Source organism: Sciurus carolinensis, chromosome 5 (genome assembly GCF_902686445.1).
Source record: "Sciurus carolinensis chromosome 5, mSciCar1.2, whole genome shotgun sequence".
NCBI lineage: Eukaryota > Metazoa > Chordata > Mammalia > Rodentia > Sciuridae > Sciurus > Sciurus carolinensis.
Window position 1 is genome coordinate 158111105 of NC_062217.1, and position 26792 is coordinate 158137896.

The 26792-nt window shown below is 45.8% G+C and overlaps 1 protein-coding gene, 1 long non-coding RNA gene and 1 other non-coding gene across 3 annotated transcripts in view; 2 read left to right on the forward strand and 1 right to left on the reverse strand.

The window, feature by feature from the left end:
- Positions 1-26792, forward strand: part of Rbm20 (RNA binding motif protein 20) — a 177745-nt gene that overhangs the window by 114860 nt on the left and 36093 nt on the right. Inside the window, exons 2-6 of the mRNA XM_047552872.1 lie at positions 9629-10715; positions 12163-12224; positions 13833-13924; positions 14261-14349; positions 25821-25961. Coding sequence (XP_047408828.1) covers positions 9629-10715; positions 12163-12224; positions 13833-13924; positions 14261-14349; positions 25821-25961 — 1471 coding nt within the window. The remainder of the gene's footprint in view (positions 1-9628; positions 10716-12162; positions 12225-13832; positions 13925-14260; positions 14350-25820; positions 25962-26792) is intronic.
- LOC124984817 (uncharacterized) lies at positions 14691-16229 on the reverse strand. The gene is made up of 3 exons (XR_007108751.1): positions 16124-16229; positions 15847-15980; positions 14691-15142 (listed from the first exon to the last, which is right to left on the reverse strand). It is a non-coding gene; the product is annotated as an uncharacterized LOC124984817 (long non-coding RNA).
- Positions 25113-25187, forward strand: Trnaa-ugc (transfer RNA alanine (anticodon UGC)). Its single transcript has one exon. It is a non-coding gene; the product is annotated as a tRNA-Ala (tRNA).

Genomic DNA, 26792 nt, shown 5'->3' on the forward strand with positions numbered 1-26792 from the left:
CTTTATTTGATTTGGCCACGTGAGAAAACCTGGAAAACATTCTCTTGCCTGGTTATGAATCCTCTCACTGGGATTATATTTTATATATTAGCACAAGGGAAGAAATGGAATATTCATTTCTGAGGCAGGAAAGTGAACTGAATTAAACTGGGAGTGGATTTAAATTCCTGAGCTGGTCACCTGGGAAGCCGTGGTGTGTATTGCAGGAGGCTTGGTCAGGTTGGTTTAGACACTGCCATATTCTAGGCCGTGGTTCTTGGCTTCTGCTTTTGGGTGGCTGCACATCACCCAGGGAACAGCTAGTGACTGAGTCTGCAAATGCTCATAATTCGGAACTTCAGCTGTGTCCTGTTGACTCCTGGTCTGGTTCACAAAGCAGCTGTTACGACTCTGCTCCCCTCAAGCGCCAGCCCCAGCCCTGCTCTCTCCTCTCTCAGCAGCCCTCTGCCTCTGACCTTCTTTCCTCTTCTCTTCACGTTTTCATTGCTTTGTATTGCTGGTCATCCATTTCTATCTCCGAGGAAGATTCATCTGCCTTGGCAGAGCGCACCTGCAGCCCGCCTGCGGGTAACAATGATGGGGTGATGACTAATGGTAATGGCAATGATAATGACAACGGTCAAAATAATAGAGCAGCGGTTGCTTGCTGTGTGCTAGGAGCTGTGCTGAACAATTTATGCACCCCTGTCACTCAGCACTCACAGTGAGCCCCTAGCTTAGATGTAGACAACTGCCTTCTAACCACGATGACACTGAAGAGAAGGATTGGCCCACAGCCACCAGCTTTTCAATAGTCAATTAGAATTTGTACCCAGGTTGGTACTAACCCTGAAATGTGCTTTTAGCCTCTGGGCAATGTCCCTTCTCTTCCAGCTGTGATGCACAGAAGAATCACATTGAAATGATGGGTACTCCCATTGACATGACTGAACAGATGTTAACTTATTGTACCCTGAACCTTGCTGATTTTTTTAGTCCATGTTTGTACCACTGTGATCAAAAGGCCTGACAAGAACAATGAGAGGAAGAAAAGTTTATTTGGGGGCTCAGGTTATCAGCCAACTCCATTGCTCTGGGCTGGAGGTGAGGCAGAACCTCGTGGCAAGAGGAAAGCAGCTCAGGACATGGCCACTAGAAAGCAGAGAGAGAGAGAGAGAGAGAGAGAGAGAGAGAGAGAGAGAGAGAGAGAGAGAGAGAGAGAATGTGTCCCACTCACCAGGAACAAAATATATACCCCGAAGGCATGCCTCAGTCCTTATTAGTAGATTAATGCACTGGGTATGTCAGGGCTCTCGTAACCCAATCATTTTACCTCTAAACTTTCATGCATTATCTCACATGTGAGCTTTTGGGGGACATCTCATATCTAAACCATAATAGTGTCAATGAGGTTACCTTCAAGAGTGTGAGTGATAAATACCACTTCCTGTATAGAGGGATATTTTCTGAAAGGAAAATGTGTGTCTGATCACACAGAATATGTCTTCTGTCCACTAATCTTTCACAGAATGTTACACCCTACATCTCTGGCACCCAGCAGTCTACAGAGCACTCTGACAACTGTACTGCTAAGATCCTCATTCTATAAACGGGCACCCTGATGCTCAAAGATATAGTCTCTTGCCCAGTGTCACACAGCTGACAAGCAGAAAGTTGAGGCGTTGAGAGGAGAGCCCAGTCCTATCTCTAATTCATTCAGGACTGCCCACAGCCCCTAGGCACTCCCTGTATACTCCCCTGTGCCCCAACTGAGAAGACCGAAGAACCGTTGTATTTTTTATTAAAGATCTTTTTCTCCATGAGGGATAACCAATGCAAAATCAGTTCTTAGTGCAGCAAAAGTGATCTGTTAGGTGTGGAGGGTGATGAACCACCCCCACACCCCCACCGTGAGGATGAAGGTGCTGTTTCTCTTGCTCACAGGGGCACCTGAGTGTCCAGAGCTGGAGCTCTGAACCTGTGAAAGGCTGTCCCCAGCCCACACCCTCTCCTCCCACACTGTTTTCTCCCTGGCCTTGTGACCCTGAGGTGGGGCTCTTATCTGCAGGGTGGAGGAACATTCTGTTTCCTGAACCTTCAGGAAGCAGGGCTCTCTGGTTGGCAGATGCTCATACCAAAGTTCCTGCTCTAGCTTCCCATGGTCCTTGTAGTGAGTCCACTTCCTGGAGGAGAGAGTCAGGGAATCTTGTGGGAGTCAGTGTGGGCCCTGCAGAGGAATCGGGAACTGTGGGAGTTTCATGCAGGTGGTTGAAGTAGGTTGGCATTCTTTTAGCATTATTCCTTCTGTTAAGCGAATGAAGGAAATGTCTTGGTTCATGTGCAGAAGAGACCAGAATGGATCCAGGGAAAGCCAGGGCAGGGTGCTCCCTGAGGCCACCCAGCAGCTGCCTGTACCCTGTCTCGCAGCCAGTGTCTTCTCAGCCGGCTTTATTCTCAAGCAGGCTCTCCTTAAGTGGAGGCTTAACAACTGATTTAGCAACCAGGCAGGACAGAGTATCTTTTTCCTGATAGCTCCAGTGAAATTTCAAGGAGTGACCCTCCTGAACTAACCACTGTGGCCAGCAGGGTGTGGTACTCTGACTGCCTGGGTCTGAGACTCGTTGCATGGGGCTTTCTATTCCCATTTTACAGATGAGAAAATTCTGAGGGCTGTCCCAACCCGCGGGACATCAACGCGGACGGCAAACCTAAGAGAGAAGGAATGAAGGGACAAGAGACGCAGGGAGAGACAGCAAGACAGGAATTCTGATCAAGCTGCAAATTTTTATTGTTCTCACGGGTATTTATGCTGAGGGAATGAGGGGTATGACGAGGTGCAGCCTGGTTGGTTGTATTCTTCTGCTGGGTTCCTGATAGGGTGCAAATTCGCGCTGGCGGGAAGGTGAAGTTCGCGCCGGCGGGAAAGTGTAGTCCCGGAAGAGAAGCCGTGGGCGCCATAGGCGCCATACTGTCAGAATTATCAGCCAGGAGTGGGGGAGGGGCGCTGCTGCTTATTGTAAAGGTCAGAATGTTCTCAGAATGAGAACTTCTTGGTCCCTGACAGAGGGCTGGAAAAATTAGGCAACTTTCCCCCAATCTCACATCCCGAAACAGGTGGATGGAGGCCCAGGTCTGTGACCACAGTTCACCCTCCAGCTGCCAATCACGAATCCCGATGCATCCTCACATCTGTGGCTGAGTTAACAAGCCCAGTGTTGATAGGTCTTTGTTCAGCATTCAGGAACAGCCCTTGAATTGCTCTCTTTCTTTTGTTAAGTTTCCCTAAAGCTTCTGCGCTGTGAACCCCCTCCTCTGTGTCCTGCCTCAGCTTGCCTCAGTTCACCTGTGCATTATGTTCTGCCTCTCCTATGGTATTGGAGAGGCTTCTCCTTCTCCATCTTCAGGTATTGGCAGGTTTGCACAGCCCAGGATAGATACTCCATTCATGCAGGAACGGGCAAACTCCTGAGCATCCTTTTGGCCCTCTGATGGTTTCTCTGCCTGTATCTTGGGGACACGTCCCTTCTTTTTAGAACAGAATGAAGGACATAACAAAAATCCACCTGAATTTCCAGCACTCTGCCACAAACCGAAGACACTTTTTCCCCCTCCTTGTGGTCAAATATGAATGCATGGGACTGCAAATAAAAGGCACAAGAAATTTGGGATCAACCAGGAGCACTGTGGAGCCCAGACAGCTGCTGTGCCCTCCTGCTGGAATCAGTAGATTCGTGTCCTTTCCACACAATGGAATGAAACCCCTAGAAACAGTTTTCATCTGCCTCTCTCAAACATTCCAGCATTCTCCTTTATGTTATATTTTATCTTTAAGACTCTTGAGAGAAATGCTGCTTTAATTTAAATATTAAAAAAAAATCTTTCTAAGCAAATAGAGAACCAGAGTTTTAAACTAATTATACACTGTTAATTCTTTGTAACAAAACTCAAACAAACAAACAAACAAACAAACAAACAAAAAAAGAAATGAAAGCTCAGCCCCGGGCAGCCAGCCTTAACCAGGGCCTGGCTGGATTAGTGCACCCACAGTGTACTGTTTGATGTGCGAGTGTGGATCAGCCTTGGGGTGGCTGTGAAACAGATTTCTCACTCCGTGCCTGGTGTCCAGCTTTGTAATTCACTGTGCTATTCTTCTTCCTCTGCAGCTCCCAGGCTTGACTACATGACTGCAATGTGAGGCTTGGAAGAGGAAATGTGCACAGAATTTCCCCCCTCCCCATATACCCTCGGGGGCATCCCTGCTGTCATAGACTCTGGAGCTTAGGGGGATTCTAGAGAGAGCCAGCATCTTTGCATTTCCCCAGTGCTCAGTGAGTGCCTTAGTACCTCTCTGAGTGGCAGGACAAAGCACAAATCAGTATGGGTGGGCCTGATCGTCGAGTGAGGAGATAGACAGTCCTGTGACTTTGCTAGGCCTTTTAGAGGCAAAAGCTGTTCTCCTGGGCACTGGATGCTGAGTTGGATGAACCGGGTTCTCCTTAGGGTTTTGCTACCAGCCAGCTGTGTGGCTTGGGACAAATTGTTTTCCCTATGTGTTAATGAGGAGGTTGGATGAGTTGATCCCCAAGAGCCTGCAATTCTAAGCTTCCCCTAGTTGCAACTGCTCCAGCTGAATAAAGAAAGTTGACTTTCAAAGGAAGAGACCTCTAGGTTTTATCTGCTTGTGTAGAATTGGCTCCTGGCCAAGTTCCCGGAGGTCTTGGGATGCCCACACAGGCGGTTTGTGCTCCCCAAGGCCCCTGGGGAAATAAGATCATACCCACCAGATCCAGTCAGTGCCTCTGACCCCCGCTGCTCTGAGTGAAGCCTCTTTGGCATCTAAGTATCTTTGGAGATTGCATTAATTTCCCATTGTCATTGCAGTGCCCTGCCACACATTTAGTAGCTTATTATCACCAAATTAATTTTCTTACAGTTCTGGAAGTCTGAAGTGGACTAAAGTCTTGGTGGACTAAAGTCGGGGCCGTGGCTGGGGGGGGGGGGCGGGAATCAGTGCCAGTTCTTTCTGGAGGCTCCAGAGAAGACTGCTTTCTTGCTTCTTCTCGTTTCCAGAAGCAGCCTGGATTCCTTTGTTCATAGCCCCTCCTCCACCTTCAAATCCAGCAGGGGAGCATCCTCCCTGTTTTTGACCTCCACACCTTCTTTCTCTCACTCCACCTTTTAAGGACTGGCAATTACATGGGGCATATCTAGATAATTTCAGGATAACCTTCTCTCATTTCGAGAGCCTTAATTTGATCACAGCTGCACAGTCCTCTTTACCATGTAAGGTAATAGTCACAGGCTGTGAATTTAGAAGGTGAATATCTTCAGTGGATTGTAACTATATTATCTATTCAATTCCAAAACCTGGACTTAGGGAGAAGAGTATTTAAATTCCTGTGCTGGAATGGGAAATTAGGTAGCCTAGGTGGGTGACCATCTACCTATTCACATGCTTAGCTGTACAACAGCAAAATCCATTTGCTCTCTGGGTTTATTTAGATTCTCCTTTTTGAACTATTCAAGGGCCTTTTTTCACAGAAATGTGTACTCACATGAGATGTCCACATCTCATCAAAGCCACGGCCATTTCCTTCCTTCTTCATTCTGTCCCTGGCAGACTCAGAGTGTCCTCCAAGTGGGAGATAGCATGCTGAAAAACCTAAGTTATCTCCAACATATCCCTTCTTTTGTGGAGCTTAATTTTTCACACATATGGGAAAGGGTAACAAAGTAATTTTTATCTGGCTCCGAGATGTGTTTTGTACTTGTATTTGAGTGTGGGTGGGCCTGATGTTCTGGGAACTCACTTCAAACAAAACAGCAAAACAGTTCATAAGGATTATTCTCTTTCACTAGATGCATTGAAATTTCAGGTTGTTAACTCTTGCAAGCTAAGAGTTTTAGGTTTTTGTCTTTCTTTTTCTTTAATAGGATGTGTCATTTCCTAATGAAGATTTTAGTTCAAAAGAGGTGTTCAGCTATGATTCATAGAAAATCACTTCTTGTGAAGGTTGAATATAGTTTGGGACAATAGGTATTGGACTAGGCAATGCCACCTAGTCCTCTTGCTTCACATTGGATCTGAGTGGTAAGTTCCTGCAACCTGCGCATACTCTGAAAAGCACTCGTTTCTGTCACTGACCTACATAGGCCCAGCGTGGTCAGCTTTCCTGATTGGGAACATAGCTCTTCCTCCCGTGGCTTTCTAAAGGTGAAGAGGAGTCTCCAGCAAGAGCTCCTTTCAGCTCAGAATGCAAGTAGAGAAATACAGCTGACTTCTCTGGAAAAAACATAACCAACCTTGTCTTACTCTGGTCATGGAAACCAAATTGGCACCTCATTATCGCCTTGTTAGTAAGGACAGTCTGTGTGATGGACAAACTTGGTAGGAAGAGTTGGCCCTGTGTAGGCAGGGTTTTGAGTTAAGCTTAATTGCTCTTCTAAAGCGGAGCTACCTAATGCTACACAAGTTAGAATCTATCACCAAACTTGACCATCCTCTTCTTTTGTATTCTTATCTGTGTAGGCAATTAGTACCTTCCTACTCATTGCTGCCAAGATTTGTGCTGGGCCACACTAAAGTCCCCAGAGCTTGGCTATAACAGGGCAACTCCATCTCCCTGGAAAAAAGAAAAGGTCTATAACTACCTTTAATGTTGACCTTCCCAGTATCTTAAAACGCCAGCCTGTTCTGCCCTTGGAGCTCAGCAGGTCTGCTGGCTGGGTGTTTCTTTAACAACTTCACAGCAAGTTTTTGATTTTTCACACAAATGGGAAAGAACAACAAGATCATTTGTGTTAATCAGCTTTTTGTCACTGTGAAAAATACCTGAGAAAAGCAATTTAAAGTAGGAACGATTTATTTCGGCTCATGATTTCAGAGGTGTCAGTTCTTCAGGCTTGGTCAACTCTGTTGCTTTGGGCCTGAACTGAGGCAGGACATCATGGCAGAAGGATGTGGCAGAGGAAAGCTGCCCACTGCATAGTGGCAGGGAAGTAGAAGAGGAAGATGAAGAAGGAGGGAGAGGGGAAAAGAGTGTGTGTGTGTGGCAGGGGACAAGAAATACTCTTCCAGGACATGCCCCCAGTGACCTCATTGCTCCAGCCAAGTCCCACCTTCCACAACCTCCCAGAAGTCTGTTCAGTTATCAAATGATGAGGTCAGAGCCCTCAAGAGCCCCTCGCTTCCCCAAAGCCCCAACTCTGAACACTGCTGCATTGGGTACCAAGCCTTTGGGGAACGCTTCACATCCAAACTATAGCATCATGTTTACATGGCTCTGAGATGTGTCTTGTACTTGTATTTGAATGTGGGTGTGTCTGATGTTCTGAGAACTCACTTCAAACAAGACAGGAAACAGCCGACGAGGATTATCAAAGGGGCCCAGAAGCTGTGTACTCTAATTGCCTGATGCTTCTCTTCTTTTCAAAAGCTCTTTGGAATTTGAATCCTACAATCCTCACCACCCTCAACCGATAGTGAGTGTTCAGTAAAGAGGTCACTGAATCCCACCAAGCTGTAGGTTCTCTCTCTGCAGAATTGGGGTGAAAATGACCAAATGAGGTGACACAGGCTAAGCACTGGCCACACAGTTGCATCATAATAAATGTGATCAGTGTTGCCTACTCCCCTTCCTCCCACCACCTCCACACCACCTCCAATGCCAAGCGCAAAACTGAGCAGAAGCCGACTTCGACTCTAATGTGGAAGAGCTGCAACAGGCCTATCTCCAAAGGGAAAGCTGTGACGTGCCACCCGCTTGCCACACGTCACCTCGGTCTACCCCAGTCGATCTCTCTCTCTTTTAGCTTCATTGTCATTGGACTTTTGTTGCATAGTGCCGGAGACAGAGGAGAGTAAACCGTCCCAGCTGGGGACTTGCTGCCCCCTCTACCATTCATAAGTATGCTGACGGTATGGCCTGGACTGTCTGTGGCAGTCATGATTTCAGATTTCACAGGCCTGTTCTTCCCATTCAGATGTCTTAGGAGTCCAGTTCATCAAATCTCGAGCACATTTCTTGATTATACCCCCTTCACACAAGGGATCCTTAAGACCCCAGAGCCTTGACTCTGGTAATCACACATCTCAGACTTTCTGGCAAAGTCTATCTCGTTTCCAGACTATGTGTCCTCATTGGGTCCACAAAACACCATAAGCAACCAACACAGGCCACGCGATTGGCCCATGTCAGGCAGAACACCACCCCTGCCCTAACTCCTGCCCCATAAGTTTCTGTGGGAGCTGACTACTGCCTGCTACCTCAAATTTAGATTTTTCACTTGTAATTTTTTGGGTTGTTGCTTATGCTAGTTGGGTTTCAGAGCTGGGTTGTTATTCTTGGATGTGAAATGAGGACAAGGATGAAAATAAGTTTGGCACCGATAGACATACAATTCACTCTGCATGCAAATCTGAAACCTGCTTTTTTTCACTTAACATTGGAGCATATGGATTTTCTCATGTCATTAAGTGTTTTTTTTTTTTTTAATTTTTTGTTTTTGTAACCAGTGACTTTACCTAAAAGATTCAAGACAGTGCTTATTATTGGCAATGATGGGGCAGGTTGGGTTGGGGAGAGCAGGGCCCTAAAGGGGTTTAGCATGTTGGAATGTTTTCTGTCTTAGGCTTGATACTGGATATACTTTTTTTTTTTTGGATTGGGGATTGAATCAGGGGCACTTTACCACTGAGCTACATCCCCAGTCCTTATTGTAAAATTTTGAAAAAAAATTTTAGACAGAGTCTTGCTAAGTTGCTGAGATTGGCCTTAAACTTGTAAACCTCCTGCTTCAGCCTCTGAGTCACTGGGATTACAGGCATGAGCCACTGAGTCTGGTCAAATAGACTTTTTAAAGATGTCTTAAATTTTACATAATAATGTAGAAATTTAAATGTCTTTGGAAAATGATTACTTAATATTTCATTATGTAGATATAATTTACTCAACTCAAACCCCATTTTCCCACTATTGGATGCTTGTCATTTTCAACTTTGAACTCTCAAACAATGTAATGTTAAACATCTTCGGGTATTTTGTCTTAGGATAGTTTTATAGAATTGAATTTTGGGTAAAAAATATTAGTGTGATGAATGCATTTTGCCAGACTACCTTTTACCAAAGTGATATGAGTTCAGACTAGCACCGATATTGTGTCTATTTCATTTCATCTCCCCAGGCTGGGGCTGTAGCTCAGTGATTCAGTGGTGGAGAGCACTTGCCTCGCATGCATACGGCTCTAGGTTCAACCCCCAGTGCCAAAAAAAAGGTATCACTTCCACTTAATCTCTCCAGCACTGGGCGCTATTATTATTATCATCATTATCATTATTATTATCATTATTATTATTATCATTGTCATCATTATTTTTAATATTGGCTGTTTTGCTAGGTAAATATTTGTTTCTAGTGGTTTTAATTTGTATTTCTAATTAACGGGGAGATGGAACATTCTGTCACATAATTTTCCCATTGGAGTTATGGCTTTTTAAAATTTGTGAGCCCAGGTGTTTTCAACTCACTTGTCTGTGACACTCACATGGAAGGGCCTTATTTATGTGGGAGGGGGACCAAAGAGAAGCAAAAACAGCTCCCTGCCCCTTCCCCGAAACCAGCCGTGCATCAGGCCTCTCGTCTTCCTGCAGCGCCGCCAAGCTCCTGGACAAGCAGCCCTTCTCTGTGCGAAACCCGAACCCTCTGCTGCCTTCGCCTGCCAGTCTCCAGCTGGCCCAACTGCAGGCACAGCTCACCCTCCACCGGCTGAAGTTGGCACAGACGGCTGTCACCAACAATACTGCGGCTGCCACCGTGCTGAACCAGGTCCTCTCCAAGGTGGCCATGTCCCAGCCTCTCTTCAGCCAGCTGAGGCATCCGTCCGTGCTCGGTGCTCCCCACAGCCACACTGCAGTGCCCCAACATGCTGGGGCCGTACCCAGCGCTCGGTTTCCCTCGAGTGCGATTGCCTTCTCGCCCCCCAGCCAGACACGAGGCCCAGGAGCCTCCGTGAGCCTCCCCAGCCAGCCCCCCAGTGCCATGGTGATGCATCCTTTCAGCGGAGTGATGCCTCAGACCCCTGCCCAGCCAGCAGTCATCTTGGGCCTCGGCAAGGCCGGGGCCGCTCCGGCCACCACGGGATTCTACGAGTATGGTAAAGCTAGCACTGGCCAGGCTTTCGGCTCCGAAGCAGACGGTCAGCCCGGCTTCCTGCCAGCCTCAGCCTCTGCCTCGGGCAGTGTGACCTATGAAGGGCATTATGGCCACACAGGGCAAGATGGCCAAGCCGCCTTTCCCAAAGATTTCTATGGACCCAACGCCCAAGGGTCCCACGTGGCAGGTGGATTCCCAGCCGAGCAGACCGGGGGCATGAAAGGCGAGGTAGGGGCCCTGCTGCAGGGTGCAAGCAGCCAGTGGGAGAGCCCTCCTGGGTTCTCTGGCCAGAACAAACCCGACCTCACAGCAGGTCCCAGCCTGTGGCCTCCACCCCCCAGCCAGCCCTATGAACTGTACGACCCCGAGGAACCCACCTCAGACAGGACCCCCCCTTCCTTTGGGGGTCGACTCAACAACAGCAAGCAGGGTTTCAGCGGTGCCCGGCGGAGAGCCAAGGAGGAGCAGGCCATGCTGTCTGTGCGGCCCCTGCAGGCTCACGAGCTGAATGACTTCCACGGCGTGGCGCCCCTCCATCTGCCACACATCTGTAGCATGTGCGACAAGAAGGTGTTTGACTTGAAGGTGAGTTGTCCAGGGCAGGCTGGGAGCCACAACCGGGAGCCCGCTCTGGCTCCCACCATCATCCAGCTGGCCCAGAGAGCGAACATTTGGGGTCTAGGGAACAGAGCCTTGTCAGCACCCTTGATTAAAATCAGAAGTATTAAAACCCAAAGGAATTTCACAAGTATGTCAGAGGCCCGGCCTTACTTTAATGCCCATTTATAGGTGAGCAAGCTGAGACCCAGGGGATGGAATGACCCCAACCAGGTTTGCAGAGAAGGGCTCAGGGACTGGCTTCCTGCCTCCCTGAGGAGGGCTTTTCTTCTGTGGTGGGCCTACAAGCCACCACTCCTCAAGTACATGTGTTGGATTGAGTTTGAAAGGAGAAGAAAAGGTGGAATTTAGGGTCATGAGCGGGAGCAATTCTCAGATGGGACTTAGACAAATTATTGTAGGGGACCTCAGCTGCAAAATTTGCAATATGGAGAGAGCCTCAAGACACCTTCCCACTGGTTTTAAGATGCTTCATACCGCTACAAACAAAAGTCTATTATAGTATAATTTCCCCCCCAAAAATGTATTGATGATGCAGTGATATATTCCAAAGCAATGATGATTATAATAACTCACATATTAAACCCTTTCTGTGTGCCGGGATAACTCTATGAGGTCGCTCCTGGGATTATCCTCACTTCACAAATGAGAAAACGGAGGCACAGAGAGATGAAATGACTCGTCCCAGACCTCCCAGCTAGAAAGTGGCAGAGTAGAGATTCAAACGTGGCATGTAACTCAGTGGTGGGTCCTGAGTTTGATCCCCAGCACTGCAGAAACCAAACCCAAAAATGTGTCTGACCTGCCCCAGGCCTGCACCTCTTAGGTGCTGGACTGTCCTGTCTCCCATTTCTCACCCAGTTGCAGAACATAATGAAGTCCCTCCTTAGTGGGAATCATATCACAGGGTGTTACTCTCCTCTGCCTGGGTCAGATCATCCATGAGCATCCCTGTGACTCGGTGGGACATACCCTTTCACCTCCAGCCTGGGGAGGGGATTGGCTAACTCTGGAGATGCCCAAGGACTGAGCCTCTTCTGAGGTCTTATTACTGGTGAGTCCACTGGCCAGAATCTCCCAGCTGGCTACAGAAATAGGAGTGGTCTCTCTGCAAGAACAGAAGGTGCAGCAGGTGGGTTCCAGGGTTCACTGAAAGGGGAAGAAGAAGTCTGATTTTCAAGTTTGGGTTGTTGTCCAAGATGGGCGTGGGATGTACGGACCAGGGCCCTGGAGCGAGGGCAGAGTGGGGAGGCAGGAGCAGGGGGAGGAGGAGGCAGAGGAAGAGGTGAGTCTGCAGGGTTGGTCCAGCCTCTGGGAACTTAGTGTTCCCTGCCTGATGATTACTCTGCACTCACCCTCTGCCTCCCCATGGATGCAATTCTACTTTAGTCATTTTTCTTTCCTTCTGGCCTAGGACTGGGAGCTGCATGTGAAGGGGAAGCTGCATGCTCAGAAATGCCTGCTTTTCTCTGAAAAGTAAGTGCTCTTCCGGAGATTAGATTCATGCATGTGCTCAACAAGATTGGTAACGCCTGTTGTCTGTTGTGCTCTGTGCTGGGTGCAAGGGAAACCACAGAGAAATAGGCAAAGTCTCTGTCTGCAAGGAGCTTCCGCTTAATGCAGGGGAGACACAAAATGAACAATAAGTTAGCATTCCTGGTGGTAAAGGCTAGGCAGAAGCAGCGCTGGGGCAGGAGTGGGAAGTGTGTGTGCGTTCATGTGGGCACAAGGGGCTGGTCCTTGCATTTCTAGAGGGCATTTGGAAGAGACTTCACTGAGGACACCTCGGGAGAGGACGGAATGAGCCTGGGGCTGTCTGGGGGAAACACATTCCTGGCAGACTGGACAGCAGGTGTGAAGGTCCTGAAGCTGGGGTGGACCTGGGATGCCAGACAGCATCCAATGTGACCAGGACAGAAAGGCAGAGAGAGAAGCCAGGGAAGTAGCAGAGCCCAGGCTAGAGCCCTCAGTCACTGTGAAGACTCAGGGCTGCTGTGAGTGTGCTTGGAGCCATCGGAGGGTTGAGCAAAGCAGTGATGTGCTCAGACTCCAGGGTGTAGAAGAGACAAGTGGGTTCCGTGGTTTGAAATGTGTGCATTTAAAGATCTCACCTTATGATTCATAGCAGCCAAAGGCCAGGAGCAGCTGCAACAGATGAATGGGTAAATAATATGTGGTCTATGCACACGAAGGAATATTACTCAGCCTTGAAAAGAAAGGAAATTCTGACACATGGTACAGCATGCTTGAACTTTGAGGACGATGTACAAAATGAAATAAGCCAGTTGGAAAAGGACATATACTGCATAATTTCACTTGTATGAGGCATTTAGAGAAGATGGACTCATGGAGATAGAAAACAGATGGTGGTTGCCAGAGCGTGGGAGGCTGAGAGTCAGTCTTTCATGGACACAGAGTTTCTCTTTTGCAAGATGAAGAGTCCTGGAGATGGATGGCCCCACAACAGCACTGGACATGTTTTATGCCACTGACCATTTGCTTCAAAATAGTGAAGATGGTCAATTTAATGTCGTGGTTTATCACAATTTAAAATAAAGTTACAATTCAGTGGCATTTAGCACATTTAGAAGGCTATGCAGACATTACCACTATCTAGTTCCAGAACATATTCATTACCCGCAAAGGAAACCTCATCCCCGTTAGGCAATCTCTGCCGTTGCCCCCTGCTCTCCCCTGGCCCCCTGGACCAGCCCCTGCTTTCTGTCTCTAAGGATTAGCCTCTCGGAGTGTAAATGGAATCCTACGTGACCTTTTGTGACTAGCTTTTTAAACTTAGCATAATATTTTGAAGGTTCATCCACACATATGAACATTTTATGGTTGAATCATATTCCACTACGCGTATATAAATATAACATTTTGCTTAACCATTCATCTTTTGATGGGTGTTTGGGTTGTTTCTATGGTCTGCTGTTGTGAATACTGCTGCTATGAACAAGTGTTTGTGTGAGGACCTGTTTTCAACTATTTAGGATCCATACCCAGGAGTGTAATTTTGGGGGCATATGGTAAATTTTCATTTAATTTATTGAGAAACTGACTTACCCTCTCACCCCTCTCCAGTGCTGACATCCGGTGTGTACTGGCTTCGGCAGAGGGAACGCTGTGTGGCTCCCCCAATAGCACAGCTGTTTATAGCCCCGCTGGGAATGAAGGTGAGCATAGCCCTACAGGTCAGTTTGCAGAAGTCAGCTCCTGCAGCCTCGTTATGTCCTGTCCTTAAGAACCAGAACTTCTCTGAAGTGTCCTTCCTATGCATTTATAAAGCAAACAGATCCCAAGCCACCAACATGCAACGGGTCTGCTGTCTCCCCCATCAGTATTCTCTGAGCTATTTCACACTTACAGTATTGCTGATTACAACACGCCCAGAGATATAATCATGTCAGTCACTAATAAATATGTTAAGCTAATTTTCAGTTTTCTCAACCCATGTATGTCCCTACCATGACTCTAAAGTTCTCACCTGGCTTGTGTCACTTATTATTTAGATTATGCCTCCAATCTTGGAACATCGTATGCAGCCATTCCGGCAAGGTCATTTGCTCAGTCAAATCCTGCATTTCCTTCAGGGACAAATGTGAGTACAGAAGCCTTTTCTCCATTGTCATTTGCTTTACTTGCTACATCTGGGCCTAGAGGTGCAGAGGAGGCTGGGATGCAACTCTGAGGATGAGACTTTGTGTCCTTCGGAAAAGCCTCCCTAGACAGAGTCAAGAGCTGCTTCACTTAGTCCAGCTAGTATCAAAACATGGATGAAAAAGCTGACAAAATTCATCAAATCAAAGGCACTCACTGACTTTCTAGCATTTAGCACTGGTTTAGAAAACAAGGTCTGAGCTTTCTTTATTTTTTAATTTTAAAATAATTTCTGATTTTTATTGAAGTGGATCATTCCCTATGTGAGGGTAATTCTGAAACTTGAGCCAAAAAGAGACAGCAGGGGCCCTGTACTAATCATGTTTGCGGAGCCCTCGGGGAAATGGTGGGTGCTGTCTAATGATTTCTGTTTTCTGGCTTTGGTTTTGTTCTTCTCTCTACGTAACATGCACTTAGTACCCCAAATCCCTAAAGCCTCATCCTTCCTTTGCCCGCTGGTTGTGACGACTCCCTTTCTTACACGTCACGGGTTTTCCTGCTATGTGCAGCCTCCCCCCTGGCACACCAAAGGCTGGTGGGACATGAGGCCAAACTGGCTTCAAAGCAAACCATGCGTGGCTGCACCCAGCTAGCGGGCGCTTGGTCCAGTGTTCTCCCCTCTGCCTGCGTTTTTCAATTTCTGTGGAGCAAAGCTGCAGCCTTTCTCTCTTCTTGTGCACAAGCGCTCTGCAGCAGGCCTCCACGTGCTGTTCCCGCCACGTGTTGGGGCATTCCTGCAAAACAGGGAAAGAGCAGGCTGTGAAGTGTAGCTTCTAGACCCAGGCGGGTAAGTGGGGAGGAGGGAGCTTCATCACCAAATGTGAGGCCTACCCGGGCCCAGGTGTCTGTCTGTCCGGATCTGTTTTTGTGACGTTGTGTGGGAGAAGTGCTTCGAGATGACACCTGTCAGGAAGCCCATATTTTCATGAAAGGGAATTTGATGGTTTCCCTCTGCGTCCTCACCACTCAGAGCCATGTCCAGATCAGTGGCAGCTTTGGGTCAGTCCCAGGGAGCGTGGAGTGCTGGTTTCAGGGAGGCCCATCCTGTGTCTCTGAGGACAGACCCCTAGCAACATGTTCCCTGACTCCCAGGCCTGTTTCCAGGCCCTATGGGTCACAGAGGCACCTGTGCCCACATGCTGCTCTGGGACCCCTACACCAGGCACTGAGGTAGAAGGGACTGTGACTGAGATAGGGAGGGCTGTGCTGGGTGACAGGTGGCCCAGGGACCAGAGCTTGTACATGGACCACTTCTAGAGGTCTGGGCAAAGACATAGAGTTGGCATCAGCTGAGTCCCTTATAAAGGGAACTGGAGGGACTAAGGATGTAGCTCAGTGGAAAAGACAGTGTTTGCCCACAGTGGTTCTTCTCCCTAGTAAGCACCCCCCCTTCTCCCCTCTCTCACCCCATAAGCTGCTTAGGAGGATCTGAGCTTACCTTGGGGCTGGCAGGGATTTCCCTGGCCTCAGCAACTGTGGAGCAAGATAAAGAGGCCAGTCATGTGAGGCATCCAGATTCTTCTGTACTGGGACAGCATTCCCAAGATGAACTCAGGCGTTTGAAGGTGTTTTCTATAAAATCCATGTAAGGGGAAAAGCATTATTTGACTGACTTTATCATTATATGTTCTCTGAAATCTTGCTGGTCATGTGAACCTTCCCAAAGACATCTGGGGGACAAGAACAAAGGCTGCCCCAGCCAGTTCCTGCCTTACCAGGGGCTGATGTTCATTTACACCCTTCTGTTGGATTCTGGAACCTTGTTAGCCATTTTTGCCAAATGAAATTGAAGGCACCTATATCTCTCTTCTGGAAAACCTGAAATGCAAACATATTAACATTTGAAGACAAGTTGAGAAATGAAGAGCTGATTAATCAGCAACTCAAAAACATTTTTTCAGCACTCCTTTAAACAGGAAGAGAGTTCCTCAGATAGATTATTGATTTTTTTTCTTTGTACGAATACTGATCTTCAAAGACAAGCAGGCATCAAAGAATGACTATGCTGTTTCCAAAGGGCACTTTGCCAGGCTCCAGTGAGTGCCAAGAGCCTGGCTTTTCCTGCATACAAATTTTATGCTTATGGTGGAAATTCAAACAGAAAAGAAGGCCTTAGAGAGGAGAGGGAAACCCCCGTCAGAGATCTCGCGAGGGCTTTGGTGCATTATCCCCTACAGGCGTGTCCCAGTTTTGCACCAGGTTCTTTTGCTGAATACCATTCATGGGCCATCTTTTCAGAAATACATTTTGTTGGGTAAAATCAAGTGCCTCCAGGAATCTGCCTCTGTGGGATCACTGTCGTCCATGGAGCAAACAGCAGTTACTGCTTCTGAAGCACCCTGTTTTTAAGCAGGAGAACCAAGACACACAGGGCTTCAGGACTGAGCCTGTAGAGCATATCTGAACTGCCCTGAATCTGAACTGACCACCAAAAACATCTGCTACCACCACCCAGCTCTTCCGGCAACAGCTGGGCGGAATTTAAACTTGACTTGTTCTGCTGGAGTCCGAACATTTCTCTCTATGTTTATTTCTTGTTTTGGTTGTTGTTGTTGTTATTATTTTGGTACTGGGGATTTGGGGGGGGGGGTTTGGTACAGGAGCACTTAACCACTGAGCCATACCCCCAGCCCTTTTTATTATTTGTTTTGAGACAGGGTCTCACCAAGTTGCTTATGTTAGCACAGAAAGACCAGGGCAAACACAAAATTCATGAATCAGCCAAAAACCTTTATTCAGGAATGGAGTTGTGGTTCTGATGGACCCACTTTCCTGGTGGGAAATGAGCCCCTGGTCAAAGGAGGAGTTTGAGCTTATATAGGTTATCCTGAGAGGTGATTTAGTGAATGTGTCCATTTGGGCATTCAGGAATTTGGGTTTTGGAGTTGGGGTTTGGTGGTCAGCACCTGGAGAGGATTCATTTTGGAAGAGGTGTGTCCTAGAGACTCTCATTCTAGGTTTGATGAAGCACTTTCTCCCAGCCAGTGGCCAGCATCTGAAAAGGATTTATCTTGAAAGGGATGAAAGCTATCAATGTAGGGTTTTCTTTTTCACTCCCTTTTCCCAGGTCACACTCTCTTGGAATTTTTCATTTTCCATATTCAATGGATTCGTGCCTTGCTAAGTTGCTGAGATTGTCCTTGAACTTGCAATCTTCTTGCCTCAGCCTCCCCAGTTGCTAGGATTACAGGCATGTGCCACTGTGCCTGGTTCTACATGTTTGTTTGCTTGTTTGTTTGTTTGGTACTGGGGGATTGAATTCAGGGGCATTTAACCACTGAGCCACATCCCCAGCCCTTTTTCGTATTTTATTTAGAGACAGGATCTCGGTAAGTTGCTTAGGACCTCACTAAGTTGCTGAGACTGGCTTTGAACTAGCGAGCCTCCTGTCTCAGCTTCTTAAGCCACTGGGACTAAAGGCATGCATCACTGTGCCCAGCTCCATGTTTATTTTTGACAGTGGAGTGACACTAGTGTGCTGTGTTTGCTGATGACAGGGTATTTGTGTCTGTCCCTAGCCCCTCCCTCCAGGGTCTCGGAGATGGGTGTTCCCTTTCACTTAAGCTGCCGCCATCTGACAGAGCTGAGGCTCCTTCTCCTTGGCCTCCTGAGTAGTCATAAACAGCGTAATCAGGTTTCTGGGAGGTGCTGTTGGGGCCTTCTCAGGTTGTAAATAGTTTTCTTGTGCCGGCCTAAGGTGTGTTTTGCCGGTGACTGTCCCCATAAAACTGTCTCCCCGTTTTCACAGCCACCTTGGAGTTTATTTAGTGCAGGTGCCATGAATGGGCCTCTCTGGCCTTGAACAAAACACATGGTTTTTGTTATTTCTTTCTCACCAGTCTGTGCACTCTGGGGACTTGTATGAAAAAGGAAACTGAGACTCAGGGAAACAAATCTTTGTGGAAGACCAAAGGTTTAAGTCATAGCTTGTCCCTTCTACGCTGGCTGTCTCTAGAATATCTATCTGTCCTTCTGAGTTTATGGCTCAGAGTACTCTAATATCCTGACTTCTTGAGCATGAGTAGTTGTAAACAATGTGGCCTGTTCTACCTGCGCCCTCTCCCTGTCCCACCATTCCAGCTGCCATGGCTTCTGACCCCTCAGTAGGGGCCATTTTATGCATTTTCCAGCCACATGGGAGGGGTAATTTCAGCTACTTGGGAGGCTGAGGCTGGAGGATCTCAAGTTTGAGGCCAGCCTTAGCAACTGAGTGAGATCCTGTCTCAAAATGAAAAATAAAAAGGGTTGGGGATATAACTTAGTGGTAGAGCAATCCTGGGTTTAATCAGGACTGCAAAAACAAACAGAAGTAACACAAGAGGTGGATTCAACCCTTGCTCTCCCATCTCTGTGAGTGGCCATCTTGTGAATTGAATAGCTTTTGTTTTGGGGAAAAAAAGTAATCAAACAAGATTAAAAAAAAAAAAAATATATATATATATATATAATAGTTCTAACATTAACAAATATAAAAAACAAACTCCTACTTTGCTGAGAAAATTGAAGATAAATATCTTTTGCTATAACTACATATAACTTTAGCTGATGGATGTATACATGTTGAATGAGTAAAAGTATATTTTTTGCACAAGTCAGATAATGCCATATAATCTACTATGCAACTTGGTGTTTTTCACTTAACATGAGTACTTACTATATATTTTAATTGATTTCCAGTACCTTCCCATATCAGAACATAAAGTCTTCTTTTATTTATAACGTCATTATTATATGTTTACCTTAATTCATTAAGCCTGTGATCGATAGAGTTTTCATTGAGTCCTGAGTTTTAATCACAAATCTACCACTATTAAATTGACCACAGATTTCAGTTCCTCATCTTCTCCCAGGCTTCAGTGTCCTCCCATCCAGTTTTGGCTGTAGGGCGGTTGACCTCCAGTTTTAATCCCATGACTGCAAAGTTTACGGGGATAAAGTTGCCAGCATGTGAACCACCCAAGATCACAGGCAAGTCTGGCACCAGTAAAGTGAATTCACTCTAAGTCAAAGCTAATCTGCTCTATAAAATATTTGAAAGTGTCAATAAAGGCCTCTAAGTTAAACTAAGATCCATAGCAATGAAATGCATGCCCATTTCCATCTGCAATCTCACCTTCAGAACAACATCATGAGGAGTAACACTTGCCCTGTGTCTGTCCATAGGTGTTTAGCACACAACCAGCAGAGGTCTGCAGACTCTGCCACATGAAATGAGGTCACCCAAAGAGAAGGGACTGAGGCGCAAATATCGCTTACTGAAGGTTGAATCTGTGCTCCAAAGTTCTAGGAATCACATTGAGAGGCTTCTCTCACCTGACAGGCCTTTGCCCTAGCCACATCCTGATTGAAACTCTGAGTTATTTAAACTGGGCCTCTTCTTTGAACTCGTATGCAAAACCTGTTCCTACTTGCACCAAAGGGTATTTTGTAAGGTCTCAGAATCGTCATATTCAAGTCTGTTTGCTCTTTCACATTTCGCCTAGCTATAGAAGATTTGTGGGTGAGCTGGGAGGTCTGGGACTCAGCCATATGAACCATTAGAAGCAGCATCTGGTTTTAAACGAGCAGCCCCAGCAAGTGAAAATGCACAGCCCAGGACTGTGATCCCATGGGGGGCATTCGAGGTTAGTGTGGGCCTGCAGGCAGGCCGAAGCCTCTGCCAGCTGGGAAAGGATGATTTTCCCTCTAGGTTGGTAATTAGGGCTTTGGTTACAACCCTGACACTTTAGCTCTTTTAGAGATCTGACCTTGGGCTGGAGAGTTTCAAATGCACCTGTTGCATTCGTGCCTCCTGGGAGCTCAGCAGACAGAGCAAGACAGGAGATGTGGACTGAGCCCTCAGCAGGCAGAGCAAGCCGGGGGTTGTGGACTGAGCCGGTCAGTGCGCACACCGAAAATTCAAGTCGGTGAGCTCTTCCCATTCTCTTTAAATCCACCTACTCATCTTTTGAAATGTACTTTTGGTAACTTTTAATACATTTTAAATTTATAGAAAAGTTACAAAGCAGGTTTAAGGAACTCCCATATAACTTCTGCCCAGATTCACGTTTTGCCCATCCCCTAAACATGGCTCGCTCTTCCTGTCACTCTTAGGCAGCTGTGCATTTTTTCCTGAGTCATTATTTTAGAGTAAGTTGGAGATAATGGACCTCTTGAACTCTATGTCGGTGTGAATTTCCTAAGAACATGAACTTTCTCTTACGTAATTATAGCAATATTTTCCCCCAATCTAGGATCATCATCGTGGCTCATCGTTTAATTGCTGGAGAAAAGGAGATCAGTGTGTGTTCATGGGAGCCTGCTGATACCAGGCATTGCACCAAGGCATCTAACTTGCCTCGTGGTGTTTCCTTTTCTCAACAGGCCCATGGAATAAGTTTTATGGAATAAGTTTTAGAGGCAAGCAAACTCAGATCTGTAGAAATTCAGTAATTGGCCTATGCTGGCCTTCAGTAACTGGGCAGCAGAGACACAGACTTGGGTCTGTCTGATCCCCCACTGCCCTGCCCCTGGTGCCTTGTGTGGTTCTGTGGTCAGAGAAGCACCAGGCCTGAGTGTTTAGTTCATCTCAATGTATCTATCATCTCAACTCTTTCTGGTACCATGGCAGCAGATTCAGAGAGCAGCAGAGCTCACAAACAAGAAGATAAACTTAGAGCTTATCTTCAGTGCTGGAAAGATGAGATCACTACCAGCACAGACAGGCATGCCTGAAAAGTGAACAAGCTTGTAAGTGGATGTGCAGCTGAACAGCCGAGCTCATACACAGAGAGGGTAAACAGCACACTCGCTGGGACGGAGGTGGAGAGCAGGGCTTTCCTGTTTATGCTGAGCACCCACGGGGAAAGGTATCATTATCCTGTGTCTTAGGGCTTAGCCTTCAAGGCTTCTGGGAGGAGTAAAATTTTAGAACTTGAAACTATTAACACAGTCCTTTACATCTGGAAAAGACTTTAGACATATAGGCACCTGCCTCATGTCAGACATTGGAAACTAAGGCCCAGAAAGGGAAACTCGTCATGCACCTGATCAGTAGCTGGGTTGGGACTGGAACCCAGGTCCTCTGTTTTCCAGGCTTGGGTTCTTTCCACTTATGTCAGGAAGTCCCATGCTTTTTATAGCCCAAAGTCCCTTTTATTATTTACTCCTACCCCAAGCTGCCCCTGTCCTATCTACTATTTGGAAAGATTTTACCTGTCAAGTACGTATATTAATGAGTAATTAACTAGTTACCCACTTTTACTAATCAAAGATACAGACACACCAATCAGCCTAAGATCTAAACCGTGTTAAAAGAAAAACTTTGAATGACTTAAATTTAACAGGATTTAACTGAGCAAAGAGCGATTCAGAAATCAGGAAGCCCTCAGAATCAGGATGGGTTTAGAGAGCTGTACTCCACCAGGTGGGCAGGCAGCATTCATGGACAGGAAATAGAAGTGAGGAAGGCACAGTTGGATTGGTTATCACTAGCCATTTGCTTTATTTGAACTTGTTCCAATTGGTTGACCACCTTTGATTGACTGAAGTTCAGCTGCTGTGATTGGTTGAAATTCAGCTATTTGTTGCAAAAGTATACTCCTAAGTTGGACTTTCTGTGAGTTTATATAGTAAGTTAGGTTGTGCGGTGTTAAGTAAGGTCCCAAAGTATAGAGGCATCCTTGGGCCAAATTTAGTTTGATTTGAAACAAATTTGCTAAATAAAGAGCGTAAAGGAACTCAAAATCTGACATCATTTAGCTTTTTGAATGTCAAAAATATTATCTAGCCCCCGACACCACTGCAATATGATAGTTCCTTTTTGTCCTTGGTTTAGCTGTCTGTGGTTTCAATACCCAAGGTCAACCCTGGTCTGAATATTAAGTGGAAAATTCCAGAAATAAACAATTCAAAAGTTTTATTATAAATTCATAATTTTTACTATAGCATATTGTTATAATTGTTCTATTTTGTTATTAGTAATTGTTAATCTTTTTTTGTGCCTAATTTATAAATTTAATCTTAATCATATGTACGTATGGGGGAAAACAGCATTTTTGTACTCTGGTTTGAGGTATCCACTGAGGGTCTTGGAACATATTCCCTGTGGACAAGGGATACTACTACTGTATTATTAATTTCAGAAATGCTTTAGAGAACTCAGGTTGGGAATTACTACATAATTCTGTCATACCACTTTCTCAAAAGCACTTAGGATTATCAGTGCCCGCTGGGAATGAACTTTACCCTAGAGGTGCTACCCAGGGACCTCACTCCTGCTTCCTTCTCCTTTTCTCCCTTCTCATTCAGATCTCCCATAGGGCATAGGGTAAACAATAACCATATTTGTATAAAATTATTTCAGGATTAGCATGATAATTACCTATTACCCTACAGTTTTTTTTATGACCCAAACATGGTCCTGAACCTAAATTGAATTTAACAACAGAAGGATATTTTATATGAATGATAGAAAAAAAAAAGTTAGGTTGAACTTTACTAAGTAAAATATTGACAAAAGAACTTAACATACAAAAATAATTTCTCTAATTGGATAGACTTTATCCCATCCCCTGAAGCAGACACAACACATAACAGTTAATCCAGTGGTTCTCAATATTTGAGATTCTCAAGGTTTACATTTCATGGCTCACTTAGAAAATGATAAACTGCAGAAGCTGCTCTTGGGCACTCGAGGTAGTTGGCCCACTGCCTGAGGGAATCCAAGTGTACCTAAAACCCATCTGCATTTCGCGAAGTGGGAAGCTCCAAATTAATATAATTAACTGGAAGAATGCTAAAAATCTCATGGTTATCTTACTAAATTACAACACAGGAATCAGTCAGACTCACTTTCTAGTTCAGACTAGAACCTTGCAGAGAGGGGAGTATATCTTTAAAGTTTGAGTGAAACCCTTGATTGATGCCTGTTCATTTTAGTGCTTTTGGCAACAACATCTGCAGCATGACTACATCTCCTGTCTCCTTTGGTGACTGGCAGCTGGGAGGGTGTTTATTCTCTGGGAGGTGAATTCCTGTTTATTCTGCTGTGCTCAGATAAAGGCCTCTTGAGTCCTCCTTTTAGGCTGGAGGAGACAATGAGAGAAGTGCTGGCCCTAGTGCCTGGTCACTAGGCAACTAGACAGGCCAGGAGAGGGATTGGCTCAGAACTGCCCTGTGTGTCTGTGCTGTTGTCCAAGCACACGTTGCCCAGACCAACCACAGCAAAGTCACATGGGGCAGAAACGTGCCCCGCTAAGAGACCAGGCAGCTCGCCCAGCCCCAGCCCTCCTGCTGATAAACTCAGAGAACCAGCCACTGGCCTGTGCTTGAAAGCTCAGCTGGGTCTGTGTCTTTATGTCAATGGCTCACCCTAATGGAAGGCAGAGATCCTGCCCTTGACAGCCCTTCTCCCATCGTCCCTGCAGAAAGGACGCATTCTTTGCTACCCAGACTTAGACTCAATTTTTCAGCTTTCTGAGAGTCCATTGCACTTCATGAAGACGGAGGGATGTTCTGGGGAGGGGATGTGCCTATGCCACACACTGAATTCTTATTCCCCTTTGGGAAGGTGCTTGACATTGGGATGCTATCACGGGGGAAGTCTGAAAGGGGCAATTGGGCTTCTCCAATTCAGGACTGAACCATGAATGGAAATTCTCATTGACTCCAGTTATCCTCAGCCCTGTGAGACAAGGGAGGGCTTTTCGTGGTAGAATTACTCACACTTGATGGGAATGAGACCTCAAACATGCCTGTCTATTACTTTGGCAGAGTCAGATTCACATCAAGTGTAATGAGATGTTGAAGTTCACTTTATTATAGAAAATTGTGACTGCAAATGTAGGCTATGCCATTAGAATATGTTATAGGTTTGGAAAATTGTATGCTTCTCTTCCACATTGAATTGGCTTATGGTTACTAATTCTTGAACCTTCAGGGGATTCCAGGCTGATTAAGGTTTCACCAGGCCTAAGGAACACACTTCTCTCCTCTACGAGCTTTGATTTAGGTACAGGCCTTGGCTTCCAAGTTCTGTGCCTTAGAGGTGCCTGGGGCAAGGTAGTAGGGTGCTAGACCCCAAAGTTTGACCAGAACAGCTGCCCTTTTATTTATTGAATATATTGGACTGGAATATAGAATTTTATTTGAAGAAAAGATTCCAAGGCAAAAAAAAAGTCTTGAAAACCAATGCCCTAAACCACAGATTGTTGCTGCAAATGTCTATGCATACATATTAGGTTCCCACAAACCTTTCTATGTCCTTTTTCTTTATTGGAAAATTTTTAAATTGTGTCAAATAATTTGAGGCGTATATGAAACAGACTCAATACATGTCCCCTGCTACCTTCCTGTTCTGCTCCTCTGAAGATGACCAGCACTGACAGGTTGATAAGTATACTCCATGCCTTTGTCTGTGGCGAGAGCCTTTAAAATGTTTTCATTGCAAAAAAGTTTCAGACATAGAAAACAATAGAGACTTATAGCGAGCCCCTGTTAACTAACCACTTCCAACAATTATCAACATTCTATAATTCTTTCTTTATCTTGTTCTTATACGGTTTTGTTTTACAAAAATGACATCGTAGAGCCAGGCATGACAGCATTTGCTTGTCATTCCAGCTACTCAGGAGGTTGAGGCAGGAGGATGACAACTTTGATGCCAGCCTGGGCAACTTAGAAAGACCCTGTCCCAAAATAAAAAATAAAAAGACCTGGAGGGCTGGGGATATAGCTCAGTTGGTAGAGCATTTGCCTTGCAAGCACAAGACCCTGGGTTCAATCCCCAGTGTGTTCTCGTGCGTACACACACGCACACACACACACACACACACACACAAATAGGCTCATAGTGTGCATACTAATTAGCAACCTATTACTTAACAAGCTGTCTTAAAAATTATTCCATATGAGCACATTTCTTTCTTTTTATGGGTCTGTGTTTTCCATTGTATGCTTGAGTCATCATGCACTCAAATATTCCCCTATTGTTGGACATGTAGGATGTTTCCAAAATTTTTTACCACCCCATAAAGTACTACAGTAAAAGTTTTTATACACAAGTCTATATTGACATTTTAATTTCTGTAAGATAGATTTCCAAAATTGGGATGGTAGGATCATGGAGAAAGTGTATTTTCAAAAGATTGGAGACACACTCCCTCACCAGCCACATATGGATACGCTCATTTCCTTGTATCCTCACCAGCCCTGGGTGTTCTTGCTCCTTAGGAATGTGAATTCTTTTTGTAAAGAAAGGGAATAGAATTGACACTTTATGTGTGCCTGCAAGTGAATTCCTTTTCTGCATTGATTTTGCAAATGATTGTTTTCCGATCATTATTTGGGGGAGGATAACCATTAGGACTGTCTGGAATAGAGGAGGCGAAGGAAATGCCCGTTGAAGATGAGCCACTGTTCTTTTTCCATCAGTTTGCACAGCGGAAAGGTGCTGGCCGTGTGGTGCACATCTGCAATCTCCCTGAAGGAAGCTGTACCGAGAATGATGTCATTAACCTGGGGCTGCCCTTTGGAAAGGTCACTAATTACATCCTCATGAAGTCGACTAACCAGGTAGACCTGGGGACTTTCACTCTGGGGGGACGGGATGGTCTAACTGGTGAAAGGGCACTGTATACTTTTCTTTTTTAAAAAAGCCTATTCTTAACGTGAAGAGGCAATTCACAGCTGGCTCCTGTTGGCACAGCAGAATTTATCTGTGGGGCTGTTTTGTTTCCTGATGTTTCACCGCCCTTCTTGTGATGAGTGCAGGCCTTTGTGAGTCGCCTAGAGGGAGGGGGAGGTGCTTTGGGATGAGGTGCTCAGTAACACAGAAAAGCTAATTGGCCCCAGAATAGGGATTGTGGACTTGATCATCCGTGTTGCCAATCCTCTGAGCGTATGCTACAGCCTCATCTAGGCTCATCACATCTGATGGCTCAGGTTTGGAGTCAGCCAAGAACCGTCCTCTGTTCTATATGAGGCCCTTGGGTCTCAGCAGGAGAGCAGGAGGGAATCATTAGAAGCCTCCTAAGTCTAAAGAACTAAGAATGCTTAACCTGTGGGAATTGACTGAGCCCTTGGGGACTGAATATGTTTGTCTTCATTTTTAAAGTCAGAGTGGTGGGGGTGGGGTGCTATACATGGAGTGGTCAAAAGTCAGAATATTTTCTATTTTATTTTAATAAAAATTTTTGCTTTATGAATCCAAGGAACAGGTAGAGAAGAAAATTATTTTCCCAACTAAGGCATGAACTGTGGAGACTTAAAGCCACAGCAGATTCTCAGGGCCTCCTTCCTTCAACCTGGGCATAGACCACTGAGTCTCTGTTTCCACTGCTCCGGAATTCTATTTTGGGTAAATGTACAAAATTTAGCTTGCAACATTAATACAGTGAGATTGTC